The 12,032-nt window shown below is 40.0% G+C and overlaps 1 protein-coding gene across 1 annotated transcript in view; it reads right to left on the bottom strand.

Moving 5' to 3' along the window:
* LOC141502480 (vascular endothelial growth factor receptor kdr-like) overlaps positions 1-12,032 on the bottom strand; it is a 203,848-nt gene that overhangs the window by 130,572 nt on the left and 61,244 nt on the right. Inside the window, exon 2 of the mRNA XM_074207234.1 lies at positions 6,654-6,753. Coding sequence (XP_074063335.1) covers positions 6,654-6,753 — 100 coding nt within the window. The remainder of the gene's footprint in view (positions 1-6,653; positions 6,754-12,032) is intronic.

The following is a 12,032-nucleotide window of genomic DNA, read 5'->3' as shown; positions in this document are numbered from 1 at the left end:
ATGCTTATGTTCTAATGGGGGAAGACAGTATATATTTGTTAGTATGGACAAGAAGATAGCAGAAATGACCCCAGGAACTAGTGAGACAAGGCAAAGTCTCCTACAGGAGATGGCATTGGAGCTGAATGTTAAAGGAACCCATGGATTCTACCAGGAGAATGTAAGCTCCTGGAAGGCAGGGACAGGGTTTGTTTATTTATTTTTGTTTTTTTTATCTCCAGCATGTTGGAGTCACTTGTTGAAATAAAAGTGAATTCTGGGCCAGATAAGTCTTGGCTAGATACCCTCTGAAGTCCCTCTCAATCAAGATAATTTGGATTTGGGGCTAGAATAAACAATAGGTCCTGAACTTTCTCCAGTTTCTCCTCCTTCCAGTCAAAGATTAGAGGCCAAAAAATGCCAATGAATATTTATACTTCCTGCTATTGTTTAAGTTTACCAGTGAGTCAGGCAAGCATGAAGCACCATATAATCACAGGGAAGGAAGACCTATAGACAGCTGGAGAGGGCTCTGGGGTGGTAGTTTTTTGTTTCTTCCGAGAATAAATCTTTTCATATTCTTAGACTAGTTTAGGGATTGACTTGGCAGTGGAGGGGGGAGACAGCTGACAGGGAGTTGTCATCAATGTCTGGGCCTTAAACACAAAGTTTAACTTGGAGGCTTGGTTGATGTGGACTTAAGGTAAACCCTAGATGGAAACCATATCCAAGCTTAGGTTTTGAGGAGAAAAATGAAGAACAAAATGGTAGGGATGACATCATGAAATCAAACTCTAGATTAGGAAGAGGGCTCAACGGTCATCTTGTTTAAGCCCTTCATTTTATAGATGAGGAAAATGGAGGCAAGGAAGTGACCCTAAAGAATGCTAGTGAAGATGGCAGAGAAAAAAAACCAGGCATTCACCTGAGCTCTCCCAAATTCCCTTTGAAATAACTTTAAATAATACATCAAAAGAAATCCTGGAGCAGCAGAACCAATAAAAAGACAGGGCACAACAATTTTCTTGCCCAAGACTACTCAGATGGTTGGCAGAGAAGTCTGTTGCACCAGGGTTAGAGAAAAGCAGTTTGGTGCAGGCCCTGTCAGGGTGGACCCTTCAAACCAGGAGCAGACCTTGGGAGCCACTGAATCAACAGCAACAGTTGCTACTTTTGGAGCTCTCAGCTCACAGACAGTAACATCAGAAGCAGATTATAGAGATTTTTTTGCTGGCACTGCGGGCAAAACTCTGATGTTTTGTCCATACTTGGATTAACGTCACAGTCCTGGGTAGTAGTTCCAAGGCAAGGAGGAGCAGTAGGACACCAGAACTTGTGGCCACAGGATATGTAAACCCTTGTCACAGTTTCAGGGCAAAAAGAGTGCTTGTGTTCACTCACAGACCAGAGCACAGGCCAGGAGAGTAGCAAACACATCTCCTTTGATCATACTATCTTGAAACAACCAAAAACTTACAGGTGCCCAGGGGTAACTGAAAAAAAGCTGCACAAACCCCTAAAGCTTTGGATAGTGTGCCTCTCACCCTAGAAGTAGAGCCCCACTTTAGAATAGAATTAAAAGTCAACAAACAGGCTGGGAAAATGAGTAAACAATAGAAAAAAATTTGACCATAGAAAGTTACTATAGTGACAAGGGAGTTCAAAATACATATTGAGGGGAAGACATCAAAGTCAAAACCACTACATCCAAAGCCTTAAAGAAAAATACTAATTAGTCTTAGGACATGGAAGAGTTCAAAAAGAATGTTGAAAATCAAGTAAAAGGGGTAAACAAGAACTTGCAAAGAGAAATAAGAATGATGCAAGAAAATCAAGAAAAATGAATCAACATCTTTGTAAAGAAAACACAAAAATACTGAAGAAAATAACACCTTGAAAAACCAAAAATGGGCCAAATAGTAAAAGAGGTACAAAAACAATGAGGAGAATAATGCCTTGAAGAGCAAAACTGGTCAAAAATGAAAAAGATATACCAAACTATATAGAAGAAAAAGGAAAAAGATATGCAAAACTAAAGAGAAGAAATCTTTACAAAGAAAAATTGGCTAAATGGAAAAAGAGGGACAAAAATTTACTGAAGAAAATAATTTCTTAAAAATTAGATTTGAGTAAATGTAAGTTAATAACTTTATGAAAATCAAGAAAAAAGAAAACAAAAACAAAAGAAAAATAGAAGAAAATGTTAAATATATCACTGAAAAAGCAACTGAATAGAAAACAGATCCAAAAGAAATAACTTTAAAATTATTGAAATTTATTATTTTAATAAATATTTAATAAAGTATCTCAAAGCCATGATAAAAAAAAGAGAGACCAGATATCATCTTTCAAGAAATTATCAAGGAAAACTTCCCTAATGTTCAAGAACCAGAGGGTAAAATGGAGATTGAAAGAATCTACCAATTATCTCCTGAAAGAGACTGCCAAATAAAAACATCCAGGAATATTATAGACAAAGGCCAGAGCTCTCAGGTCACAGTGTAGCCAGAAAGAAACAATTTAAATTTTGTGGAGCCACATTCAGAATAAAAGAAGATTTAGTAGCACCTACTTTATTTTCTTCATGTAAGCATTTAGAGATATCATATTTCCCCTAATAACTACTTTGACTATATCCCATAAGTTATGGTATGTTGTCTCCTTATTGTTACTGTCTAGGATGAAATTATTTATTGTTCCTATGATTTGTTGTTTGATCTACTCATTCTTTAAATTCCTTTAGCAAAAGAGCTAGGTCTATAATCGAGAACACCTACTCAACAAAACTGAGTATAATCATCTTTCAGGGGAAAAATGGATATTCAAAGAAATACAGCATTTCCATGAATTCCTGATGAAAAGTCCAGAGGTGAATGAAAAAAAAATTGGCTTTCAAATTCAAGACTCAGGGGAAGCATAAAAAAAGTAAATAAGAAAGAAAAATCATAAGGGATTCATTTAGGTAAAACTGTTTACATTCCTACATGGGAAGATGATTCTTGTAATCCCTAATAACTTCTCATTAATTGGGCAGTTAGGAGTATATATAGACAGAGGGCACAGGTGTGAGTTGAATATGATATTTAAAAAAATCACATGCTTCAATGCAGAATTAAGCATCCCACCACTGCCATTTATCGTATAACCTTGGGCATATAATTTCCCTTCCTTGGGTTTCAGTTTCCTTCTCTGACATTTTACAATGCTATTCACCTATGACCCCACCTGGCAAAGATTGGATGTTAGGGAATGCCATCTCTTCTAGCATTCTCATCTGACCTAGAGAGCCTATTGATGAATCCTGTTTGAAAACCAAATATATAGCTAGGGAGGTCTGGAATCATCCAGTTTTCCCCTAGAATGTCACTTGGTAATGATAAATCTCCTCTCTCATTTTTTTACATCTGAAATGATGACCTAGTAATAAAATTCTCCTGTGATGCTTCATTGTGACAGTGAGGGGATCCTGAGACCTAGAAGGCTATCCCATGGGAGTACAAGCTCTGGTTGGGCCCACCAATCTGAATCAATGGCAACCTTCCTAGGTAAAGGAGTTTTCTCATCTAGAAGTTATCTATGCCAATGAAATCACAACCTGGTCCAGTCCTTTATCATCACACCTAACTTCAAAAAATGATGCCATAACTCCAATCTTATTAATATGCTAGATGGGTTTGGTTTTTTGGTTCCATGTTTCTCAAAACATGCCATCACTGATGCTGTTGATCCTCACAATTCTTCCACCATGGCTTGGAAGACAATATTTTGGCTCTACCATCTGGAGCAGAAGGCCCCATTTCACACAAAAAAAGATGCTAATAACAATAGTAAGAGTCACATTGCTTTTCTTATCTAAAAACCCTCAGAGAATTCCCGAATTCAGACTCTCATATGCAATAATTGTTGTGTTTTGCCTATCGTCAGCTAAGACAAGTCTCACTCTTGTTGTTGGAGCTGTATCCCATGATATCCCACCATTCTGATGACTGCCCCATGCCAAGGAGTTTTCCTCCTGGGTCCCCCACCTACACTGTCTTTGGAAAACTCTACACAAGGGTGTAGGATTGGCAGCAATCAAAGAAGACCAAAGGAAAGAGCAGCTCCCAACTAAGATCAAATAGAAGTTGCCCAAGCCTGCAGCTGTCTCTAGCCTTCAGATTGTTTTTCTCTATTTGTCCAAAGAACCCTCAGCTTGACTGGCTTCATACCTGTAGGCAAGGGTCATCTTCAGTCAATAAATGAGGTCAAATGTGGCATGGGTCAGATCTTGAAATCTTTACTGATTTGCACTGTGTCTTTCCTAACTACCTTATAGGTATGTGTGCTTAATCTCTTTGGATTTATTCTTTTGCTGTTCAGTCATTTTCAGGTGTGTCCATCTCTCTGTGACCCCATTTGAGATTTTTGTCAGAGAAATTGGAGTGGTTTGCCACTTTCTCCTCCAGCTCATGTAACAGATGAAGAAACCAAGGCAAACAGGGTGAAATTTGTCCAGGCTCACACAGCTGGTTCAAGGCCAGATTTGAACTGACTACAGGGCTGGCACTCTCCCCACTGTATCACCTAGCAGCCCCTTTAATTTATTATATATAGGTGTATATGTAAACATATACATGTACATATGTATGTGTGTGTGTGTTTATGTGTGTCTTCTCTGTTAGGATAAAAACTCTTTGAGAGTATAGATTGGTTCATTCTTTTTCTTTGTTACCTCTCATAGCAGGTGCTTAGTAAATGTTTTGTGGACTGGTTGACTTGGTAGATCTTGAGGATGTATGTTGAGTTGATAACCAAGATCAAATTCTATTTCCCTTCTGGAATAGGAGTCATAGAAAACTTCAGAGCTAACCCTGTGGACCAATCTCTTTATTTGACAGTGGTGTGAGCAAGGTCTTCCATCTGGACACTAACAGGGGTGGGATTTAAGCTCAGGTCTCCCTCTACCCTCATTGGCATGATCATGATTACATGAACCCAGAGGTGAGCTAGGCTGCAGAAGTAGCACCATGGCCTGGATAAGACCAGAGCCCTAGAGCCACTCATTCATTGGCGCCAAGTATGTGCAGACCAACCTAGTGAGAAAGTCAAGCTAAGCATCTTTAATCTATTCAACTTGAAATAACTGCAGGAAGCAACAGACAGTCCATGCCCATTGTTGGTCATGCCTCCTCAGACTTGGGACTCCTTCATCTTTTGGCTTGACCCAGTCATTCTTGCAGGAAGATCTAGGGCCCCATTATTTAGAGGGCAACAGTTAACAGACAGATTGCTGTTTCTCTCATGACATGTAATGCTTGTGCCAAGGACCAGACCAAGGACTGTGGACACAATTCAGAACCAGATTGTCCCTGATGAATGAGGTCTTATGGTGGGACTCCAAGGGCTATAGCATCATCAACTCCTAGCTCTAAAGTGAGAATGAGTCTTACGGGGGGAAACTGAGGCCTAAAGAGGGTGTTAAGTTCCAAGGTCACAAAGTAAGGATCACACTTAGTAAAGTAACGGAACTGTGATATAAACTCATGTCTTGACTCTAGCTCCACTGTACCACAGCGTCAGGATTAGAGGTCCTTGTGGTACCTGTGCAGCATGGACTTTTGCCTCAGACATATCTATCTTCTGTCCATGGGCCATTAGGTGTCTGAGAATTCCTTTTCCTGCCTCCCACCCACTTCCTGGAGAGTTAGTAGGAGAGAAAGGGAGGATGCAGCTGCCAGGAACAATGTTCCTGGAACTACAGACTCAATCTCTTCTCTGGGTTTCTCCAAAGGTACAGGTGAAGAAAAGAGCCAGGAAGAGGAGGAAAAGGAGAAAGAGAAGGAGAAGGAGGAAGAAAAGGAAGAGAAGGAAGAGAGGAAGAGGAAGAGAAGGAAGAGAGGAAGAGGAAGGGAAGGAGAAAGAGGAGGGAAAGGAAGAGGAGAAAGAAGAGGAGGAAGAGGAGAAAGAAGAGGAGGAACCAAGGGAAAGAGAGTTGGAAGACCCTGGAGTGAGAGGAAAGAGCCAACCAGCTGGCAAAGCAGCCTTTAACTAATTTTTTTAAAATTAATTAAATAAATAGATGAATTAGTAAATAAATAAAAAATTAAAATTAAATCAATAAATAGATAAAGGAGTAGATAAATAAAAAATAAATTTTACAGTGAGTCTAGTTGCTCTCAATCTCCCTGCCTCCACAAAGAGAAGCTGCTGCAATCGGGAGAACTTTGTGGCTCCCCATCTTCCCTTGCCTGGTGAGGCCAGAGGGAAGTTAGGGAAGGAGAGCTGCTTCAAATCCAGGTCTGAATAGTGTCCCTCCTCAGGCCACATGCTCCAAGGAAGGTTTTCTGGCTACACTGGACAATGATTGGAGGTTCCCATTCAAAGGGATGCTTAGCAAAGCATTCGTTAATTCAGTCCTTCAATTAAATGTATGTCGTAAGATCAGAGTATGATAGATAGATTAAACTGAGCAGTCTGGGCTTTTGATGGAGTTTGGGTGGAACCTCAACCTTACAATAGGATAATACCTCCAGCATTCACAGAGGCCAACTAGTCAGGACAGAGATGGAAACTGAGACGCAAGGAAAGGGAGTGAGAGACATAAGATCACACACAGAATCTAAGAGTTAAAGCTAAACGGGACCCCATAAGTCTAACCCCTCATTTTACAGAGAAGGAAACTTTGTTATCCTTACCTGCAAGTAACATCAAATGGAGAACCGGCGGGTATCACCACTTGGTCCCCCAAGAAACTCAGGATGGGTTTTATCAGGGTCTCTTCATTATTGGCAAGACCTGGACCAAGACAAGAGAAGAATTTGTTGTTATTATCAATCTTTATAAGACAGACCAACATTTCATTGAAGATCCATGAATCATCTTATCAAAGACAATAAATGTTTATTTGCTGAGTGACTGAATTGTGCTAAGAAAGTGGGAAAGGGACCTTTAGAGACCCTCTTGAGTCAAGCCCTTCATTTTACAGAAAGGGAAGCTGAGACACTAGGGTATGAAGTGAGTCACCCAAAGTTGTAACACAGGATCTAGAGTTGATAGAGACTTTAGAGACTCTCTGAGCCAACCCCCTCATTTTACAGAAAAGGAAATTGAGACCCAAACAAGGTTATCTGGCTTGGAATTTTAGACCTGGAATTCAACCTCTAAACCTCATCATTGTACTGCTAGGTCTTATCTAAAACCCTTTCAGAGAAGGATGAGTCAGTTTGACACGTACTTGTTAGATTGTTACTATATGTGGGTCCTGGAAGAATCCCAAAGGCCAAGGTGTCTTCCAAAGGACCACAGAATGTGAGGTAGAGGGGGCCTCACAGAACATTCCTTTTATGATCTGCCCCTCAACTGATTGGAGGGGGTCTCAGAACTTCCTGCAAAAACCCAGGGCACTTTGATCTAGGACATCAAGCCTGAATAGGTAGAGTTCCCAGTTCCTGAGTCAGGTCTCTGGGGCCAAACAAGACACATCTGATGGCTCCTCCACAGGACTGTCCCATCCTTCATTTCCAACCAAGTCTTCTCTTCTCCAGCCTACAAAACACCAGGGTCACGGGCCCCTAGATCTAGAGCTGGGACAATTCACAGGAGCCAGCTAGGCTCAAATTCTCATTTTACAAAAGAGGAAACTGAGGTCCAGCAATGGGGAGTGACGCACCCAAAGTCACACATAGGATCACCAATCTAGAGTTGAAAGGGGTCATACAGGCAATCTAGTATCCCCATCTTGTGTATAGATGAGAAAGTGAGGCCCTGGGAAGGAAAAGGACTTGTCCAAGGTCACACAGCTATCAAATGCTGGTTGTAAAATTTTAATTTGGATCCTCAGATTCCAAGTTCACTGTCCCATGCTGCACTTTTTAGTCTTGATTCCATGGTAAAAAGTCCACCTACTATGACCCTGGGAAAGTCACTTCATCTTCCTGAGGCTCAGTAGCAACCTCTATAAAGTATGAAATGCAAGGAAAACCCTTTGTAAAAATCTTAGTGATAGAGAAATGTGGCATTGTAGAAATGAATGGAGGTGGGGAACCACCTAAGCATTTGGCTCCCAAGGGTGGAATATCAACTTGCCTATCATTTGCATTTTATCTACACCATCAAAGTGCAGAGCTATTCTTCAGGCCTTGATGCTTCCTGGTTCCAGCTCTTCACTAGAGCTCCCAGGACCCTCAGGTTAAGAGGCCTGTCTCTGATGGAGTCTGGGTGCCTCGAGAGAGACCCACCCATCCTTATGCCAGGCAGGGCCAGGCAAACCAGCCTAATCAGGGCCTACAGACTTGGCTCTGGGCCCAGGGCCCAGAAACTGTCACCTCTCCTTATCCAACTGAGGAAAGTACTGAAGGAAGCTTCTGTTGCCACTCCCCACCCCAACTCCCAACCCTCTTCTCTTGCCATCCTGAGTATTTCAATCCTCTTTGTGGTCTGAGGGAAAGGGGAGTTGGATTTAGGGGAAGAGCACTTGGGGATGAATCCCACCTTGGTCCCTTACTTACTGAATGACTGTAGGTGAACTATTTCAACCCTTTGGAGGCTGTAAATGAGGGACAATGGGCTTCAGAATCTTAAAGACCCCTTTCAGTTTGAAGATTATTGAATCTCAGACTCATCTTTGAATGAATATTCTATGATCTTATAGACATGCACATACATATTTTCCCCACTGCCAGAGTCCACCTATATAATCATGTTCCAAGAATGATATGCTCCAAGATAGGCTGAAGGTTCCAAGCATTGGGAGCAGATATGAGTTACAAGGTACAGATGTCATCTAGCCTGACCCATTGCCTCTTCCTTACTTCCCTATTCATGTTGAGGACTCTGCCACCCTTCCCATCACCCAGTTTCTTCTAGTAAACAAGCTAGTAAAGAGTGAATACTGCTAGAAGATACTGATCTCGTCCTCCTAGGAGTGGCTCCTTGAGTCTGAAGTAGGAAGTAAGCACCACCACCCCCATTGGGTATGTTATAGGCAACTATCCTGATCTTACTATGTCAGGCCACTGGGATCACATGGGGGAATGAGAATGGTGTCTTTGCATAATACCCCCCACTTTAATCAATCTTATGTGTACTTTCCTGATGTCATGGCCTTCCATACTGAAGGACAACCACGAGTATAGACAGTGGGTGGTCTACATGGTAGAGTATGAAGAAATCACTTTGGATGTGGGGAAGTCTTTCTGAAAGAGGTGGGATTTGAGCTGACCTCTGAAGGTTGAGTAAAGTTATTCATAATAATGATAATAACTGCTAGGTGGCATAGTGGACAGAATGCTGAACCAGAGTCAGGAAGCAGAGTTTGAATTCTGTCTCCGGCAATTACTAGTTATATCTGACCCTGAGCAAATTACTTTATCCTAGCTCCCCTCAGTTCCCTCAACTGGAAAATGGTGAACATCATAATACCTACCTTCCAGGATTTTTAAAGAGGATCAAATGAGATAATACTGATAAAGTGCTCCCCAACCTTAAAATACCATAGGAATATTAGCCGTTGTTGTTTACCATTTTATGGTTTGCAAAGTACTTTTACATTTGATCCTCACCAAAACCTTGGGAGGGAAGTTCTATTATGATCCCCATTTTACAATTGAGAAAACTGAGACAGACAGAGGTTAAGTGAATTGCCCAAGATCACATAGCTAGACAAGATTCAAACTTAAGTTTTCCTGATTCCAAGTCCAGGGTTCTATTAGTCACCTAGAGATCATACAGGAAGAAAGTAACAGTCAGAAGTGGAACAAAGATTTGTCCTCTAACTCCATTAGACCATACTTCTCTCAATAAGCAAATCTCACTAATGTCCCCACATGCAAAAAAGGGCCAAAATAATAGTTCTTGATCCTGATAAATTTATAATCTAATGGGGGGACAGGTAAATAATGTATCCATACAAGATATATATATATATATATATATATATATATATATATATATATATATATATATACGGAATAGATGGCAAATAATCTAAAAGGAACGGTCTCTGGAAGCCAGGGGAACTGGGGGAGGTCTTCTATATTGCAAATGATTAACAACCATAACAAAAATAATTACTCCAAATCACTAATACAAAGAAAAACATAAAGCATAACAACCCTGAGGATTCATCTCCTACGTGAAAACTGGCAAAGATAATAAAACATGGGAATAGTCAATATTGGAGAGGATGTGGAAAAATAGGCACTCCAATGTGATGTCATGGAAATACTAGACAGAGAACAAATGGTTAAATTGTGTGCCTCTCTATGCTGACCTTGTGTATCCTGAAAAATTAGGCTAGAGAACCTATATTAGATTACTCTCTGTCAAAGGGAGGAGGAGGGGGGGAGGCAAGAAAAGGAAGGAGAAAAATTTTAAATGTAGAACTCAAAAGCTTACCAAAAAATAATTGTTGAAAACTATCTTTACATAAATAAATAACTTTAAGAATAAAGAAATCAGGTTATAGAAAAAACTATGTTATACCGTCCCTGGGAAAAGCTTGCTAACATCCCTGAGAAAAGCCTCCTCCCTACCAGACCTTGGAACTATCTTAGGTACCCTGTGTCTTGCCAACTTTAGAAAGGACATCCAGCCCTGCTGCTGGGAGAATCCTACAAGGACAGGGAGGTAGAGGCTAGAACCCAACAAGATAACATACTGTTACATAAAAATGAATCTTCGTTACACAAAGATGAGCTAATTCTCCTTGAGCATCCTGACACAATCCTTTATGCTATGCCTGTACAGAACCCCCATCCCTTTCTCAGCAAGTACACTATATCCTCTTTTCCCTATATGAGCCATAACCTTTTCCCCGTTAGTTATTTATCCCCTAAGGATAGAGCCCACATGCAACAACCTTGCAGCTGAGTAGTAAAACTTATGTCCCTTATAATTCTGAGTCATGAGTCTTTCTCATGGATTCAATCACCACTTGAAACCTAAACTGCATCAGATGCACTGTTGGTGGTGCTGCAAACTGGCTCAAGCTCTTTAGACTTACACTTAAAAAGTGACCCTGGGACCCCATTGGTAGTTATATTCTGCAAGGAGTGGAGAAAAATGAAGTATTCAATACAAATATAAAAATATTCAGAATAACACCTTTTGTATTAGCAGAGAACTAGAAACAAAGTGGACGTTCATCTTTTGGGGAACAGCTAAACAAAATCTGTTTTATAAGAAATGATACATATGAATACAGAGAAGTCTAGAAAAATCCAAATGAGCTGATGCAAAGCAAAGTAAGTAGAATCCTAGAAAGGATATACAAAATAACTCTAATGATATAAATGAGAGCAATGAAATAAAATAGGATGTTGAAGAATGATAATGAGAAAACAGCCTGGTAGAAAAGATGAGAAAATGCCCTTCACTCCCTATTATACAGAGGTAGGTGATTATGCCCTGTATATTGTCAGACTCAGTTGCTAAATTGGTTAATTTGCTAAACTGATTCTTTTCTCTTTATTTTTTCTTTTAATAAATATTCTATTTATTTACCTTTTCAACTACATGCAAAGATACTTTTCAACAATCATTTTTTGTAAGCTTTTGAATTTCACCTTTTCCCTCCCCCCGATAGAAAACAATCTACTATATGTCAAATGTGTATAACTGTGTTAAACATATATCTATATTAATCATAGCGTGAACTCTCTTTTTTAATCTTTGTTACCAGAAATGGCTTAATGGGGAAGGTAAGGGAAAGGGATATATTTGGAATGAAGGTGAAGTTAAAAAAAAAAAGAGGGTATCACTTTAAAACAATTAGAACTGTCCAAGCAGGTAAGGGATTTCCCATTCTAGGAATTTTTGAGGAAAGAATGAATGACTACTTTTTTATAGAGAGAGAAAATACCCGCTCCATTAAGAATTGGACTAGATGTAGAGAAAAAAACAGATCTGTTCCTGACCTCAAGAAACTTACATTCTTTGGGGAATAAGCTGCTAGTTAGATAATTTCTAAAGTCCTTTCTAATTCTGAAAATCTATGGATCTATGAGGAGAATCATATCAGAAGAGACAGGAAGTACAGGAGAGAAAACAGTACTGAGCTCTCAGAGACTGTGGTT

This window comes from Macrotis lagotis, chromosome X (genome assembly GCF_037893015.1).
Source record: "Macrotis lagotis isolate mMagLag1 chromosome X, bilby.v1.9.chrom.fasta, whole genome shotgun sequence".
Taxonomy (NCBI): domain Eukaryota; kingdom Metazoa; phylum Chordata; class Mammalia; order Peramelemorphia; family Peramelidae; genus Macrotis; species Macrotis lagotis.
This window is presented reverse-complemented; position numbering and strand designations above follow the sequence as displayed.